Source organism: Heloderma suspectum, chromosome 4, assembly GCF_057233095.1.
Source record: "Heloderma suspectum isolate Gila_16-S chromosome 4, 16-S_ref, whole genome shotgun sequence".
NCBI lineage: Eukaryota > Metazoa > Chordata > Lepidosauria > Squamata > Helodermatidae > Heloderma > Heloderma suspectum.
The window spans coordinates 73,121,748-73,140,547 of NC_139461.1; the positions used below are offsets into that span (position 1 = coordinate 73,121,748).

Here is an 18,800-nt window from a genome sequence, read left to right on the forward strand (position 1 = left end):
AGCCGAAAAAGCAGGGCAGGAGAAGCGCGGAGGAAACGATTCCCTCCGTGCTTCTTCTGCCTTGCATTGGATAGGTGGTCACCTCCGAGTTCTGAGGCAGCTGCCTATCTAGATAGGATTGCTCCCTTAGTTATCTACTAAGCTCAGAAAACCCAATGAGCCTAGAGGTATTTTTAAAACATTGATAATTATGCCAGTACACTTGTGTCCTCTTCTGTATTGTACATACAGCTGTAGACATACGCATAATATGCTCACAATCTTTGCACATCTAATTCTTTTTTGGAGTTTTGTCACTTGAGTGCCCCTACAGAATTAAGTGCTCCTAAATTCAAACAGCAATTTGGAGTTGTAGTGCAAGAATTGTTAAAGAGTGGAATTGTTGGGGTCGGGGAGAAAATAATGAGGATAGAGTGGCACCATTTTCCCTTTTAAAATAAGTTCTTGCATTAAATCCCCAAACTCTTGCTTGAACTTGAAGGATATGAAGAACAACTTTCAGGATCTGTGGGAGCACCATCTAAGAGGCAAACTCTGAATTCACATCACTCTCTAGATTACAGTTTATATTCATTGTTAATATTTTATTGGATGTTTTCCAAGTAAAATGTGTTGTTGTTGTTGTTTTTAAATAGATAATCAGTTCAACCAGTCCGTGTGCAGATTTCTTTTTTCGAAGTTTATATTCTGATTTAAAAAGAACTCGAACACAGCAAAGTATGCACACTTCGCAAGGACCTGCAAAACAGTCTCTTGACAATGCTGTCAGATTGATACAGAAATGTAGTGAGGTGGATTTGAATATTATTGTACTTTGGAAGGTATGTCTAACAATATAAATACTACCACAGGCAACTGAAATAATGGGACAATTTTAACATGGATGACACTCAACTTTAGAGACTGCAGTCCCTTTCAGGACCGGTTGAATGTCACCTCCATGGTCACCTGAATCACCTACCACTTGCCCCTCTGGAATGATATATACTTAATAGCCCATATCCAGCCCATCACTGAGTATAAGAACCTGTTCAGGATATCCAGAGCCACATCTTGATTATATGAAAAAGAGAAATAAACCCTGTTCACATGATCAGATCTTGGCTTAATATGCCAAGATATGCATAGTACAGGCCTTCTGCAGCTTTGTTGCTCTTCTTTTGCCCAAGCGATGAAACAAGCCAGGACACTGCAGTTTACCATAGCTTCCCATTATATCCTAACTGGGAAGCTATGCTTAATCGCTTCCAAACCAGCTAGATTATGGAAGCTCACTTTAAACCATAGCTTCATATTCTGGCTTGTTTGGAAGCCACTAACCATAGTTTAGATATAACAGTGAAGCTATGCAGCTTCCTGGCTTGTTCTTGTGAAGAGAGGAATTAACAGGAGCAAAGTTGCTACATGCAAGTGCATGAAGCTCATGCATATCTTGGCTTATTAAGCAGAAATTTGATTGCGCGAATGCAGCCATGGAGTTGGGTGTCATCCATATATTGCTGATCAGCCTCTCCCAGTGTTTTCATGCAGCTGCTAAATAGGATAAGAGTTAGCGAACCCTGTGGAACCCTGGAACATAAATCCTATGGGCTACAACACTAATCCACTAGCACCACCTTTTGGGATCTGCCCACCAGATTATGGGGCATCCGGTTTCTATCCCATTGGTGGTTTTGAAAGTCACTGAGAGCTCCAGGAGAATCAACAGGATTATGTACACCTTGCCCTCTTGTCAAAGGTGATCGACCAGGCCAACAAGGCAGCTTCAATCCCCAAACTGGACAAGAAGTACAACGTACTTTTCAAAGAATAATTGGGAAAATTTCTAGCACTTCTGTCCCTTCATATCTGAAGATGCTATTTAAAAAAGTATTCATCTAGCTATAAGCCAGAGGCCCAAAAGAGCGCCTCAAGTAGCAGGTATATGAGCAACATAGAAATCCTTCTCCACTCTAGCACTCTTGCCCCTTACAGCTAAATAACTTGAGCTAACTCTGATTCCACTCTCAATTTTAAATATTTGGTTTTATAATTTCTTTTAAAGAAATGTGTATCTCAGTTTTTCTTCAACAATGTGATATGGCTTACAGCAGGAATAAAAATATAATTAAAGCTGACATAACACTGTATTCAAACAATAATTGGACAACTAAAATAATACACATCAGCAGCAGATACAGTAATTAGAAACCATCCTTATAAGGCCTGTGTAAGTTCAGTCCTTGCTAATAACAATAATTCTATGGAATTTGGACTTTAATTGGTGCCTACTTGCTCTGGAGAAAATATTTTAAATGACATTTTTATTTAAAAATTAATCAGATAGTCTCGGAATGGCAACACTGTACTAATGCCACATTATAATGTATTCTACAATAGATCGGTAATCATATTTTTGTAAATTCTTAAGCCACCAGTGAATATCTGGAAAAACAACAACCCTGTTACAGAGTAATACCTTCTCCCTTGAAACACTGTTCAATATGTTCTGATTGATTTTGTCTTCAAACAGGCATATGTTGTGGAAGATAATAAGCAACTCATCTTGGAAGGCCAGCATCATGTTATACTCCATGCAGTAGGGAAGGAGGCTTTCTCTTTCCCCCAAAAGCAGGTATCATGGAAGAGTTCACTCCTTTTTTAGTAAAGCAAGAAGTATACATTTGTATGTTGCATTACAGCATAAAGCTATTTATATTATTTTTTATTTAAAATTACTTTTAGGCCACCTTAAATCTAGAACATTTATATGTTAAGATTGTATCTATTGGTTTATATGTTAAGAGATTAACCACATGAATCTACTCTCCTAAAAATACATAAATGAAAAATGAGTTTTGTTTGTGCAAAGTATACAAGTAGTAGACCTGTAAGGTGAAAACTGAAAACGTTATTAACCCCTGAGAAAAATCAGTCTGTCGTAGACTGTAGTAAATAAACATGTTGAAACCATTATTTTAAACATAGTATTCATAATGAAAAATGTGCTTCCAGATTCTCATTCAGTTCTGATTTGATTGGCTTTAACTTTATGAAATATTTCTATGTCACCTTTCCATCCTACAAACCTGCAAGGAGGCTATCAACAAACATTAAAATCACAATGATGAAAAATAGTATCAAGCATACATACATATAATTTCTCATTAAAAGAAAAGGAACATGCCAAAAAAAGAAACAAACCCAGCAGCACTGATACAGATTTGAACATTTTCTAGGCTCCAACCCTCTCTGAAAGAATTGTCATACATTTATACCTGAAATTCAGCAAAAGCAGGCAAGGTGAGGGAGTTCCATAATCTTAGTGAATGTGTTCCATAATCTTGGTACTATCACAAAGAACTTCCCATCCCATGTTATTATTCACCACACCTTAGGGAAGGGTTGGGGAAACTCTGGCCCATTCAGCCTGGAAGCTTCTTGCCCTGCCCCCTCTACTACGCAGGTAAAAGCTCTTCTCTCTGATCAGAAGCTGATCAGGGATATGTGCTTAGCACTGAAAAAGAATTCCTTTCTCTATGCTTACACAGGGGAAAGCACATATATCTGATCAACTGCTGATTGGAGATAAGAGCTTTTTCCTGTGGGGCAGAGGGAGCAGGGCCAGGGCAGGAAGCCACTGAGTGATTAAGGGTGCAATCCTATGCATGTTTAGACAGAAAAAAAGGCCTACAGTTCCCAGCATGCCCCGGCCAACATGGCTGGCTGGGGAATGCTGGAAGTTGTAGGATTTTTTTCTCTCTAAACATATATAGGATTGCACCCTAAGTCTTGCTTCCTGCAGAAGCTTGTTCTGCTTACTTCAGAGTAGTCATGCAGAGGTTTGCCCTGACTATTTCCAGGTGGACATGACGTTCATGCTTCCTTCAGAGTAATATGTCTATCTATATCTTGGGAATGCTTACTTGGAAGTTAATCCTGTTGACCAAATTGGGACTGGCTTCTGAGGATTTTGCTGTAATTTGCTGATAACTAACAAGAGAGATCAGTGACTTGTTAGTGATACAGTGCCCATGATAGTGATAAGTCACCCACAAATGTTCAAGAAACATTTTCCAGTTCTTGTGATGAATTGGGATGCTGCATTGGAGGAAAATGAGAAGATAGCCTGTTGTGTATGCATTTTTCCTGTTACACATCTTGTCTTTGTCTCTTTTGTCTGATGCAGACATAATTATGGCATCCTTCCAACTACAGATACTAAATCATGAGTCAGCCTCAGGAAACTACTTCCTCCCTGGAACAACCTCCCTTCCTCCCAAACTACAGTCAAGCAGTTCATTGGCACATGATTCATCACATATTAACCATGATTAAGGCTAGCCAGGATTTTCTATGGGAGTGACCAAGAGTGTTGGCTCCTGTCCCCTCACCCCTTTCTGCTTTGCTAAATAATCCAGGAACCCCGTGTTCCTGTGTTGTTGTCATGATGTGCAAACCCATCACTCTGGGTTGTTTACAATTAAAGAACCCAGAGTTTTAACTCATGGTTTGTTATTGGGTTTAAACTCTGGGTTGTTTAACCCTAAACAACCCAGGGTGTTGGCTTTGCACATCATGACAGTAATCTAGGAACAGGGTGTTTCTGGGTTGTTTGCAGAGCAGAAGCAGGTGGGAGGCAGCTCGCTCGCTCCAGTGTGGCCACAGCTAACAATGGGTTGTTTAACCCATAGTTAGCCATTATGTGAGAATTGGATTGATGCGTAATTAACCTTAATTAGCATTTTTGTGTTAGAATGTGTTCTACATACTAATGCCTCTTACCCTCATTCCATTTTGTTTGCTTTTATAGGGTTTTAAAAAAATACTTGGGAGTTCTGACTGGGAAGACTTGGAACAGGTACTTGAATCTAAGGGAGATAACATTTCTGTAGTATTGTATCCCATCCAGTTCTGTTGTCTGAATGGACTAATATAAGTAAGAGTGAGGCTTCATATAATTCTTGGCTAATTTCCAGCTTTTTGCCCCCTAACAAGTTGGGTGTCACCATGAGTGGCTATTTGTGACTTCCTTGCCTTTGAATAGTTAGAGTGTTGGGAGGTTTGGCTTCTAAACCCACGTACTTGCTACACAAAAAATACACACAGTAACTCCTTATGTGTTAGTCTCCTTGTAGGAAAACTTATTTATAGTTGTTTATCTCCACAGGGGGAAAAAGTGATGTACAAAAGGCCTCCCTACACTACAGTAATAAGAATGTGATGTTATCATGATAAAGTGTACTTGGGGATAGGCTGTTTTTGCATTTAATCTGTAGTGACTTTGGTATTTCTCTCAAGACTTACTAGTTTGTATTCTTAATGAAGGGAAATATCAATTCTGAGGTAAGCAAGATTTGGGACATGGGACTAGGGCTCTATACGTTTATGTAAGTGCGTGAGAAAATTTAACCACTCATATGTCTTGTTGATTTTTTTTCAGAAGACATAATTAAATAGTGATAGACACACATTATAGAACATGGGTGCCAACATACTGCATTGTATTTTGCTAGAAAGACAAATTTACAAATAAAATGCAGGTTGTATCTTTAGTCTAGTTCTCACCAAGATGTTAAACCTGCATCTGGTTTGTACTACTTCAGATGGCAGGTAGGGACTTGTGTGATGGAATCCCCTTCACATAGAAAACTAGCAAGTCAGGAAGAAGGGTAGGAAACATCTAAAACTGCCCTGTACCACCTTGAAGACTAATGGATTTATTATGGCATAAATAAGCTTTTGTGGAACAGAGTCCAACTTCATCAGATTCAGGAATGGTTATCTTCAGTTGGCAGGTGTATAGATACATGGGTGTAGAAGGAAAAAGAAAAAAGCTTTGTAAAACACTGCAGTTTGCCATTTGACTGGACTGTATACATTTTTTCCATCTATATAAATCTGCCAATTGAGGATAACCCTTCATGTACACCACCTTGAGTTCCTTGGAGGAAAAAAGGCGGGATATAAATGTAATAAATAAATAAATGCCTATGCTGAAGCAGAATGTAGTCTACAAAAGCATATGCCATAATAAACGTGTTAGTCTTTAAGGTGTTACAGAACTCTTTGATTTTGCTGCAACAGACTAACAAAGGTGCTCCTCTGGGAGTTAGAGACCATCTAGCTGTTTAGGCACCTTGCTAAATTTGTCCTTTTATTGTGAGCTTTTAATCATATTTGCTTTCATGGTATTGGTCTTTTGGGCTCCTTTTATTGTTTTTTTCTGCTGCTTTTGTAGTTTTCAGAGTCTTTTGTTTTTATTTTTATAAGTGCTTGAGCTGCCTTGAGGCTTCAGCAATAAGGCGGGATATGGATTTAGAAAATAAAAAGTGTTCAGGGATTTTTTTAAAATTGGGAGAAGCATTTAATCCTGTAAGCCCTCACCTGCAGTCTGAAGTGGTACAACTAGAAAGAAGCTTACCACATAGGCTATAGTGTTATACATTTCTTCTGTATTTCATATGTCTGGCATTTCATTCATGGAAAGAACCAGACTTCCTTTCATATATTTATTTGGATAAAATCTGTCTCTCAGTTGTAGGATTCTGAGTGCTTCTTGTTTTTAAATGACAAATGCATCTTGATTTCTAATGATTTTGCCTAAACTCTTTTATGTTCCAGGAGTCACCAGAGATAGGGGTCTCAAATTTTTTTCGACCAGAAAGTACATCAGTACCTACCAAGCCATCTCTGGATCAGTTTTCCAACCTTATTAAAACTAGTCTTCATTATCCAGAAACCTTTAACCATGCATTTCATCGGAAAAGGTTTGAGTGTTTCTTGGTTTTAATTGTAAAGGTTTTAGATACTGCCGAATGTGCTACAGATATTTTTCCAGTGGAATAACAATGCAGTGCAACACTACATTACAAAGAATAAAAATAAATGTTTGTTTTAATATTTATCTAAATGTTTAAACAGCAAAGGCTGTTTTACATTCCTCTTAAATACTGCAGCAAAAAAAAAAATACTGCAGTTGAGACACCAGGGAGGGGGGAGAGGGAGTATGTTTCTGTGCATGTTTCAAGTGTGACACAGCTTCAGCTCCATAGTGCTACATTCTCCTTAGTTCAGCACATGGTTTCCAGCTTTCATGTTGTCAGCTTGCATTTGAGTCCTGAAGGGAGAGTAGAAATTCGGTTGCAGAGTAGCCTCACCATCATCCCCCAGCCAACTAGAGGAGAATGCCCCATTTCCTCATTCAGAATTGTGAATGACACAAGGAAATAGCTTCAGTCTAAAGGCAACAAAGGATGAGTGTGAGCAAATGCAGTTACATTTGCATATGTGGTGATTTACCTGAGGATTATTTATTGGATTTCTATACTACCTTTCTGAAATCAGCCAAAGCAGTTTACAGAAAGTTTGGAACAGAAAACCTTAATAAAATAAAAACATAATAAAACATTAAAAAATAACCTTTAAAAGCCATAATAACTATAACAACCATTTTAGTAACCAAGTTAAAAAGATGTTACTTCACCCCTTCCCTAAATGCAGAGAGTGTGGGGACTGGTCACAGCTCCAAAGGGAGTGAATTCCAGTGTTTGGGTGCGAAACAAGGGAAAGCTGTTTCCCACCTGCCTGACAAGTGGAACTCAGCAAGCAAGGGTGTCTTCAAAAAGGCCTCTCATGCTGATTTTTATAATTGAGCAGGTTCATATCAAGATAGGTAGTCCCTTAGATAGGGTTAGGCCTGTGCTGATTTTAGGTAGAAAATTCAGAGGGAGAAGTCCCTTCTCTGCAAGAAGCAAAATTTGCTTTTGTAGCATAACACCAGGCCTAACCTGATCGCTCTTTGAAAGGAAAGAGAGAACACTTCGCTGGAAAATATGCAGGGAATTAAGTTTCCAGGATATTGCATTATTGTCTTAGACTTAGGATCTGTAGGTCAGTTCCTTAAAAGCCCTAAAGTACATGCTTCATGCTGACTGTCCTAATGAATTGTGATATTACTTGGAGGGTCTTATGGATGTTGAGATTCATTGTTCCTTAATTAATTGGTAGCCTTTCTTGCTGCCCATCATTTTACTTATTGGAAGCACTCCTCTAACTCTCCCCAGGCATAGCTTACTGTAAAAGTAATGAAATCAGGCACAGAAGAAAGAATAAGGTGTGAGTAAGTCCTTGGATCGACAGCGGGTTGGATCCAAACTTGCACCTAGCAGAGTTCCACTGGTGTTGGAGGTAGGGGCAGGGTGGCAATTCTTGCTCCTCCTTTCTCCTTTCTGCTGCAGCCCTGTGCTTCCTGGAGAGCTGCTCCAGAGAAATGAGGAGACTCTCCAGAACAGAATAGGAGGTGGTGCTGGGGGCTGAAGGGGGAATCTGCAAAAATCATTGTCCTGCCCCTTTCCTCTAGCAGGAACCCTCAACTGGATCATAGTCGTCATTGTCCCCCCCCCCCCCCACTGCCCTACAAGAACGGAAAGTGAGCGGAAAGGCATTTTTGGATCCAACCCACCATGTTGTTCAATGGCGCTGTGGAAGTTGGTTTACAGATTAGATTTACAGTTAGAATTCGGGTAGATTGAACATAGAATTGACCAAGGAGAACACTTGATAGGATTATTATTCCTTATAGTATGTATCCCAGTAAGAAAATATCAATATTTTTTAAGGAAGTACATTTCTTCTTGCCATTTGACTTGTTTGCAGATGCACATGCAATCTTGAACGATAGCAATTCTTTCATTATTCTCACAAAAGATGATTGTCATGCTCTGCATTTGTTCCAATATCAGAAGTATCAAGACAAAGATGCTAATGAGACTTCTCTTTTGCAGCCTCTGTATAGTTCCAGTCAGTCTTCTACTTTCAAATTGCTCTCAGGCTGATGTTGATGTTATCATTGATCTACGACATAAAACAACAAGGTAATTTTCTAATGCTGAAGTTTTCTGTTAATGAAGCAAACGAAAGTGACTTTTACCTCCTTGCAACAGTATCTTTGAAGCAGAAGGCTTCCTTCTGTGTTTAAACACGTAGCTGCACTCTACAAACTCCTTACTCTTGGGAAGGTTCATTGGTGTTAGTGAAAAAGTCACAGACTAAGAGGAGATGTTATGTAAATTTCAAGTCAGCAGTGCCAATATGTTTGCCAAACATTCTAGTAATTTGCACTTCATGTAATGTTCTTCCACATGTTTATAGCCATGAAATTAAGTCTTGTGCATGTCTGCTCAGAAGTAAGTGCTATTGACTTCAATGGGACTTAATTCTAGGTAAGTTTGTGCAGGATTGCAGCCTCAAGCTGTTATCCTAAATATCCTTATTTGGATCACATTGATGTTAACGTGTTCGGGATTGGACTGCTAGTTTTTAAGTAAACACCAAAAGTTGCTGATACTGCATTCCACTTTCAAGGAAGTAGTTGTGTAACAAAGATCTTCAGTATTCTAGTAGCTGGCATGTTAGACTTAGACTAGAGAGACCTGGGTTCAGATCCCACCTTTTTGAGTGACTTTGGTCCAGTTAGTAGCTTTCAACGTAACTGACTGTACAAAGTGATTAGGATAAAAGGGGTGGGGAACCATGTATGCTGTCCTGAGGATAATAATGTAGTAAATGAAATTAAGCAAATATTTGTCCTGGAGTTTTGCTGTTCATAATTTTCATTAACTTGAGTGGGAGTGTTTTAAAGAAGATTCCCTGTTAGAACCAATCCAGAAATGCTTATGGAGAGGACTGATAATCAGTTCTGTTGACTCTGAAAGCACTGATGCTCTGTTAGAGGAGATGGTGTCTGGATTTATTCCCTTGATAATTTCCCTCTTTCCCAGCCGCCCCTTAAGCAACTGTGTACCTTTGGTCCTCTATGGCTCCCCTTCAGTAGCCCTTTTTAATCAGTATAGTTCTAGATCAAAAAAGTAAACCATACAAGAGAATCAAAAAAGTAATCCATACAAGAAAAGCAAAAAAGTAATCCATACAAGAAAATTACCTGGTTCGTTGTGGCCAGGTGGGCTGTGGTGCGTGCCAGCACCATTGTGAATATTCAAGCTATTCTTATGGGTGGTGACTGCAGATTATCATGACATGCAAAGGGCTGTTTTTGGGTTGTGGGTGGTTTGTTAACCACACAACAACCCGCCCTGGGCTGGGTTCGCACGTCATGATAAGCCATGGCACCCACCTGCTACAGCGTAAATATTCACAATGGCTTCTGGCACGGCTGTGGCAATCATGTAAACTAGCCCACTGTGTTTCCATATATAGATTACCTTTGCTGAATCGGAACAATTGAGTACTTGCCAATTATGAATGTGTGCTCTCGCAAAACTAATAATGTATAAAGAAGAAAATCATGTGCTCAAAAATGCATGGTTTTGTAGTACTGTTAACTGAATTCTGTAAGCAAAAGACATGAAAAGACTACAGACTATAAAATATGTTAAACTGAAATGCCTTGTAGTGCAAAGAAATAAAGGAGCAAACAGTTAGTAAATATAAGTGGCTTTATTTTATCCCAATATGCTTGGATGACATTCTTGGGTCACTGTCATTTTGGCTGGGTCATGGGTTTATACTAACACGTTCAGCGTATGCCGAAGACATGTGACACGTCTGCCTTTTCTTTTCCAGTCCAGAAACGCTTGAAATCCATGGTTCATTTACCTGGCTTGGGCAAACACAATACAAACTTCAGTTGAAAAGCCAGGAAGTGTCTAGCTTGCAGTTAAAGGCCTGTTTCGTTCATACAGGAGTGTATAATCTTGGAACCCCACGTGTATTTGCCAAGCTTTCAGACCAAGTTACTTTGTTTGAAACAAGTCAACAGAACTCAATGCCAGCACTGATCATCATCAACAACATTTGACTTGCTGCAGGATTATTTTAAGAACCCTAGAGATAATTCTAAGTACTGTTATTTACTACGTTTGTTTGACCCTGCAACATTGGCATATGATCTGTTAAAAATATGTAGATAAAATACCAACATACTACAATTACTTGTCTACTTCTGTTTCATAATGCCAGGCAAATTGGACCGAATGTTCATTTTTTTAAAAGTATTTCATAAGTTAAATGGAAATACCCATACAACTTTAAGACTCATCATAACAAAATTGGGAAATCCTTGTATACCTTTGACCGTGTCAAAGTGCAGCTTTACTGCTGTGAAAACCATACAGCATGTGTTAATATTTGTGGCTGTATTAGAAGGTAATTTAGGACGAAGGCCCTTGTTGGCTTTTTTTTTTTTTGGTCATGCGATCAAATAGTCATGTTAATTATGTTGTTTCTGTGAAGTTCAACAAAATCTAAAATACCAATCTACTCCATTTTTCATTTTCACTTTTTAAAAAGTGAAGTTGAGACTTTCCACAAGTACTGAAAGCCAATCCTCCTTGGACATTGCATATAACTCCACTTTACCATTATAAAATTTTTGAAACCAGTTTGGATATTTTCTCATTCATCTCAGTACAAAATGCACTATTTCACAGCCATGAAATGTTTATCGTTTAAACTCATTCACTTTATTATGTAACTATAACAACTCAGTTGATCTGTTTAAAAGATAAATTACAGTTAATTAAGCTTTTCAGGAAATGTATTATATTTATAACAAATGTGCTGTAAATAGAATAAAATGTGCACCATATTTCCTGTACTGATTTATTTCATAATATTTCTAAAATAACAGAAACAATTAAGGTTTGTGCCTGTTAATTGTTGATGGCTAGTGCTGGTGTAACCAGCAGTACTGAAGTTTGTTTGCTATCATTCATGCTGATCAGAGTGTTTTTCTCATCTTTTTCCTAGACTGCCATTCAGACCAAAATAGCACTTGCCATTAATACAGTGACAAGCTACTATTATTTAAATGGCTTGAGTGTGACCTACTGAGTCCCCATTCAAGTCTCACTCTGACCATTCATTATGAATAAATAAAATAAAGAAATTTATCCAGAAGCTAAGTGGATTGAAGAGATAATCCATGGGCAGTACATAACTCGCATTCCTCCTTCTGGCCTTCTATTCACTGTTGTAATGAGGTGGCATGCCTGTAGAGGAGACATATAAAGCAGCAAACTGCTTGATTGGATTTTAATGCTTCACAGCTACGCAGACCAGATCTGATGCTGCCATGGGATGAGTACATATCCAGAGTTTGTTTAAAGGTCCTTAATGCCTTCACTTTAATATGATCACTAGTCAGCTTTTCTATATGCAGTTGCACAGAAACACAATGGAGGAAGCAGTTTCAGATAAGTAACTCTTTTAATAACACAATGATAATCCAACATCCTTTGAGCACAATGAAAAAAATGGGGGAACTGTCTGACAGGATGTTTTTCCTGCTCCATCCAATCCCTTGGTTTAGTTGTGCCTTCCTATAAGAGATAAAAAGGAGTTGTGAGGAGATGGAAGGTGTTAGGTTGGGGGAAGTCTCTGGTATTTCCTTTGGATATGGGATGGTCCCCATAGTTTTCAGCAGAAGTCTGCTGCTTACTGTTGAACCCATTTATGTGTGTTCCTTTGGGGCTGCTGGAGAGCTCTTTAAAGGAAAAAAGCTAGGCATCTATGGATGGGAGAAGTAAGGGCAATATTAACCACTTCAGTAGAAACTCTTAAGCCAGTCACCACATAGGAGCTGTGTCCATGCAAAGTTTCCCATATGCTGGTCCTCCCACAATGGTTCAAGATACTGCTGAAATGATGTAGGAATTCTGATCTCTTCAGATGGATGGAAGTTGAAAAGGAAGAATACATGGAAGTATTCCATAGCATTTACATAGATTAGGAAATAATCAGTCATGGTCCTTGTTACTGCAAGGAAAACATCTCAAATTAAAGGTAGTTCGATTGTATCACAGGGGAAGTCTCCCTAGTGAGAAAAAAAGTGCCACCTTTCCCCCAAGCATGCATTTGCTTTCGGAAAAGTGAGAAAGCAGGAAGCATATGTAGAATAATATTTCTAGCTATCTGGGTGAGTAGAAAATAGTTGTACTAGTTTTTTACATTCTTGAGGGCTGGTTGACACTTTGTGGCACTTTGCTTCATGTTGTGACTGTGTGTGCATTGCCCTGCCAAATAGGCAACAGTGTCTTTCAGCTGGTGGATGGGAGACTAAATTCCTATATGCATCAGCTCACCATTCTGCTTCACTGATTAGTGCTAAATCCACTTTTGTAATAGGGATATGTGTGCACAGCCCCAGCAGCTGGATCATACAGGGACCTGTGCCCAGGGCATCTATATGTGTATGCAGATCCTCACTCAGCTACAGATACATATGTACAAGTTTGCTTCTCTGTGTACATCCTAGTTGGATTGGGGTGCTACTGTCTCCTAGGGAATATTTTGAAGAGTAAGCATGTATCTATAAAACCATTTGGACAACTGCCAGGGAGTTTTATGTGCCTGGATTATGGCTGCAGCATGTTTAGAGAGAGCTACTAATGGTTTTCTGCCATTTATAACTTCTCCAAAAAAGTGAGAATTAGCTTAGGGACATTTGAAAACTAGCTACAATTCCAATTTGAGATAATAGGTACTGGCATGTGAAAAATATGCACAATAATAGCTAGAATAACAAAATAAAGTGTTGGATGCCCATATTACCACTAAATAGAAGGGTTTAAAATAAGACAATGAAATGGTGCCATTCAATATATGCATACTTACAATTTAATGCACATACTTCAAAAGCCATAAAAACAAATAAAATGGCTACTGTTAGCAATTAAAGTAATGAAACGCATATTTTTTAAAAAATATCCCCAAACAGGTTAGTTCACCACCCAAATCATGTTTTTATTGTTGTTACGTGTCCAAATCTGTACCTCTATTAATTTTTTTAAAACATGGCACTATAGGATTAAAATACTAGGACCAAACTGATTTCATTCTTGCATTTTCCTTCAACAATTTAGGAAAGTAATATACCATCAGAATTGAGCCAAATATGAGAACCAGAAAACTAACCAGTGTTTTACCAGCATTGATGTGAGACTTTGGGATGGCACCATGCACATATACACTGAAAACTGTTGTTAGTTCACAGTAGCTATATATCGTATCTACAACGATGACTTTGAAGACATAAATGCCATTGTACTGGGGAAATAAAATCCTATTCTTTTCATTTTTGTTTAGAACTTGATACTTTGCTGAAGGTGATGGTAAAGAGTCATTTCCTCTCGGCACCTTGCAACTCTCGTAATTATATCTGGTCCATGTAGTATTTAGGTCAACTTCACGATCACTGTCCATTAGAATGGTCCAGTTCTGAGCCTGTGACATACAATTAGCTTCTACTTCGGTCAGGAGATAATCATAATTATACATTCCATTTATTTCAAACAATACAAAATCAGCAGAAACATATTCCACAAATTCATCATTGTCCCACAGTTCAAGAAGTGGAAGCCACGGACTGTCATAGTATAAGAGAAGAGGACATCCCCAAAGGTCATAACGATAGGTAACATTAAGGTCTTCCTGTGCTAAATGTTTTCTACCACGGAACGTAGGGTCATACACATTCCGATCAATTGAATAAGTGAAATTCTGCAGTAGGCGTTGCTCAAACAGGCCTTTGCTGCATACTGTTGTAGTCTGAACAATTCTGATATGTTTCTTAGGAGGACAGTCCACTGCAATAAGAGCTGTCAATGGATGCATGTCAATACAGAATATGCCTTTGTTGTAGATGTCCACAGTGATGGAAGACAGCTTTCCAGAGCGAGAGTTATTCTGAAAATCCTGATGAGCCATGCCTGAGAACTGCTGCTCTATTAGTTTAATTTGCAAACTGTATTTTGGGTTTCCATCATAAGTATAGCCATCCTGCACAAGCTGTGCCTGGAATGCCAGCACATGTGGATTGCTCACAGTTACATATGGATGGGCCCCAGTGCCAGGTTTGGGCACAAACGTGACATTAAAATGAAGCTCCTGCTTCATATCAATATAATACATTTTGTTATGGAAATTGCCACTAAGGATCTCTACAGGACAGGGCTCCAGCGGTGGTCGCAAAGTCATGAGCCTAGCCTGTACATTGATGGTGCATTTCTGAAAATGAAAATATGCAGATGCATTGCTGCGAACAGGGCGGATTATGCTAAATGTTCCAGTTTTCTCAAACATTAATGCTTGACATGTTATAGGGGTCTTGGTATTGTTGTTCTTCCCAAGATGCACCAGTTGGCTGAATGCCATATCCAGACTTCCATAGAAAAGTTGATCTTTGGTGAGGACTGCAACCTCAGTACTGGTAGCAGCCACAAAGCATACACCAAGGTCATGTGCGGGGAGGGATGTGTTTGGATAGCTGTCTGTGGGAAGTACCTTGATCTTTTCTGTTGTTAGTCCATTGTTGGAGGAGCTCATAAATATATCCCTGCTTGATAACATGATAAAACCTCTCAGGCCAGGGGGATGTATACTTAGCATTTTCTCACTGTCATGTATCTCTATCTCAAAGGGTGTGCCTGTTTCATTTTTCATATATTCTAAGTTGCCATATGTGAAATAATAAGTTGTAGAATTAGCTTCACTCCTATTGAGGAGCATTCCAATTTTTGATGAGGAAGCAAAATTGTAGACACCAAGCAGTTTGCCATCCTTATGTGGCCGACTCAGAAAAGACGTAAATGTGTACCCTCCATCTTGTGAGTAGAAGATCTGACTCTTACTGGCCAAACTGCCTGTGTCATATGCCAGAACAACCTTACTGATTTTACGGCAGACAGGATCTTGTGAAGCAAAGCAGCAATCATAGTTTGAGAGCTCAGTAACTGGATTTTTAATCCCCAGTGACCTTTTCCATGTCTTCCATGTCCTATAGTAATAAAGAAAGACATATCCATTTATTGCTAGCACGATCCGAGTGGTCTGCACAAAGATGGCAGCACTGATCATGGCAGGTGAAGTTGTAAGTTGATGTGGGATGGCTACTGGCAGTAGGCTACTCTCAAATCTATCAAAACTGAGAAACACCTTCTCCCCAAGGTAAATGGCTGGTGAAATTCCTCCAATAAATTTATTTGCACATGGGTGCTTTAGTAGGATAGGGTCAGTATGATTGAAAGTAAGGGACAAACCTGATGGTACTATATCTGAATGGAAAGATAGGGTTGAATAAACTAGTCGTTCATGACTGCATGGCCAGGAGCCAGCATTCACCCTAACTGGGCACAGCCAGAAATTAACTAATAGGGCCAAGAAGGTAGCAGACTTCCACAGTAACATGATCTCATTCCCTTTGGTTACTTATAAGCTAATGCATGGGGGCTGGATAACTGCAGTGTGTTATCTATGGTTCTCTCAGAGTTCTCCTCTCAACTGTTCTGGCAACTGGTTCCGAGAGGCAGTTGGCTACGTTAAGAGTATGAGAGGGAGGAGTACCAAAGGGATGGTCATATGATACTCTGACCAGCACTAGCTGTGTATTAAATTTTCTTCTCAACCTACAGATAACAGAGAGGAACAGAACTGGTTTACCCTATAAGCCATAATGCAGACGGTACAGAAGTTGTCTGTTATTGTTGAATCAAAGTGCTTCTGTTTGAAATTGTAGGTTTGAACACATCCTCCGGTTTGTGTCATTTGTTTCCTATATAACTGATGACAACTGAAGTTCTTCTAGCAAGGAAATACTACATTCCTCAAAATGTAACTTGTAAATGTAAATTCCAGGTTAGACAAATTTATGGAGGCTAAGGCTACCAAGAGCTTCTAATCATGATGGCAATATGCTATCTCCAGTATAAGAGACAGTATGCCTCTGAATACGTTGCTGGGGAACATCAGTGGTAGAGAGCTACTGCTCTCATATTCTCCTTGTGAGTTTCCCAGACCCATCTGGTTGGCCACTGAGACTAGATAGTCCTTTGGTGTGAACCAGCAAGGCCCTTAATTCCTACGTTGGGGGTCTCCAACGTGCTGCCTGTGGGCATCAATGGGCCCATGGACAGCTCTCCTGGTGCCTGCCAGGCTCCCTATCTCTCCTGAATGTTATTTTATTTTTTAAGATTATTTATTTAAAACTAGTAGTCTGGTGCCCTGCAAGATGAAGTCCTGCTCTCCAGTGCCATCTGTATTTGAATTCAAAAGAGTGGTTTTCAGTTTTGGAGTTCAGACCCAACCTCTGCCTGATACTTAGGTTCTTGGACAGGTTTATTTTCTTTGAGACTTCCCAGTTTGCCTTCTGGGAAATGAGTGTTTTGTGACTGGCCACAACCACCATGGTAGCCATTTTATGCATTGGCAATCCCCTGATGGCAATCATTTTGTGAAAGCATTCATGACACTCTCCCAAGATTCCAAATGTTGACCTAAAAAGGTTGGAGACTCTTGTCCAATGTTCATCATCCACATACAGAAGGGTGTTTCTGGACTTGGGAGTCTTAGTTCTACCCAGTCATTGCTCTTCTGCTCAAAGCTACACATCAAATTGCAACTGAACTTTCTACACAGCAGATACAGCTTTTTATATATATGTACATCCTACTATGTTCTGTCCATACTAGTGGATGTAACATAGTTGGGTGGGCAGCACCAGGGCAAATTTGTCCCTTCCCTTCTTGCATGTGCAGAAGGAACAAGTATACTTTCCCTGTTTACCAGATGATGTGTGAAATATAATCCCACCTTTTTAAAACAATGCTTGCTTTGAGTACTACAGCTTTAGAGACTCCAGAATTATGCTATTGAACTCAGTTGGACTTCAGCATATGGTACTGAGGAGAAAGCAAGCTGCTATTGCTTTCCAACAAAACAAAATAAAATTGAAGGGCAACATTCAAGGATGCAACACAGCCTCTACATGTTACAGACAGCATGGATGAACCCTTCCATCCTACTCCAGTTCTATCTTGCCTTCCATTATTATTTATCTTTATTTGAGACCAAAATATTTAGACAAAATGACAGAAAAAAAAATAACAGTTAAGAAAAAGTCAGTGCGGGAAGGACATGTAATGATTTGTAGGTCATAGAGGCATGACATGAAAGAAGAGTGCTCCTGTTCCAGACTCCAGTTTAGGAAAGCTGGGGGTGGGGGGATTTCCTAAACTGTTAGGCCAGTTTTGGGATTTACATCCCCCCCTTTATTTTACAGATATATATATACTTAAGTTGTCTCCCAAGTCTGAACAAATGATTTGGGTGGCCCTGTTTCCCTTCCATGCTGATAGGCAATCAGCCACCCACGTTCACTATTTGAGGTAGCAAGTGGGACCTTGCAACAAAATGTTGCAATATATCCCCGTCCCCTAAGGGACTGTTCCTGTCCAGAGTTTCACCCAGCCTGGAACAGGAGCCTTGTAGTCTGTTCAGGAACCTGGGGGTGGGTGAAAAGGGAAACTAACACAGTTTTTCCTTTCCCTCTCTGAGCCCTTCCCCTGCTGTGCTATACCATGAGAGAGGGCTTGGCTTTGGACCTGGCTGCCAGATCACTCATCATTATCATCACCACCACCACCACCACCACCACCATCGCTATATAACAGGTGGGGGGGTCTGGAGAGGGGAAAAGTTGTAATTTCTCCTTCCCTTCCTCCTGGAGCTTCCCTCTGTGGTGCAGACATGCTTAATTTTATTGCGCATGTCCTCCCTATCTAATAGCTGCTCCCCAAGGATTCTTATTCTAAGTTGTTGTTAGGGGCTTGAGCAGGTCATTTCCCTCTTCTCTCCAGCCCCTGTTACCTCAACACTCTGGGCATCCTAGAAGTTCACAGATCCTTGTCAAACAGATCCTTGCTTCATTTAATTTACGAACTTCTATTTTCTGCATCCCTTGGGAATACCTCTAATTTTGAACTTGGAATTGAATCCCTTTTCACTTCCAAATGAATAGGCAGGCA

General features: G+C 39.5%; 2 protein-coding genes across 3 annotated transcripts in view; one reads left to right on the plus strand and one right to left on the minus strand.

Moving 5' to 3' along the window:
- The window catches only part of TRAPPC8 (trafficking protein particle complex subunit 8), an 84,752-nt gene extending 73,165 nt beyond the window's left edge, over nucleotides 1–11,587 (plus strand). For both annotated transcript variants that reach the window (XM_084849619.1, XM_084849620.1), the window contains 6 exons: nucleotides 636–821; nucleotides 2,513–2,614; nucleotides 4,793–4,840; nucleotides 6,604–6,749; nucleotides 8,766–8,855; nucleotides 10,564–11,587. In XM_084849619.1, the coding sequence (XP_084705745.1) occupies nucleotides 636–821; nucleotides 2,513–2,614; nucleotides 4,793–4,840; nucleotides 6,604–6,749; nucleotides 8,766–8,855; nucleotides 10,564–10,798 (807 nt within the window). In that variant the 3' untranslated portion in view covers nucleotides 10,799–11,587. The remainder of the gene's footprint in view (nucleotides 1–635; nucleotides 822–2,512; nucleotides 2,615–4,792; nucleotides 4,841–6,603; nucleotides 6,750–8,765; nucleotides 8,856–10,563) is intronic.
- A 2,228-nt stretch (nucleotides 11,588–13,815) lies between these two features.
- LOC146347013 (cation channel sperm-associated auxiliary subunit delta-like) lies at nucleotides 13,816–16,185 on the minus strand. The gene has a single exon (XM_084849623.1). It carries the CDS (start codon nucleotides 16,183–16,185, stop codon nucleotides 13,816–13,818), a length of 2,370 nt encoding a protein of 789 aa, XP_084705749.1.
- Between the last annotated feature and the right edge of the window lie 2,615 nt (nucleotides 16,186–18,800).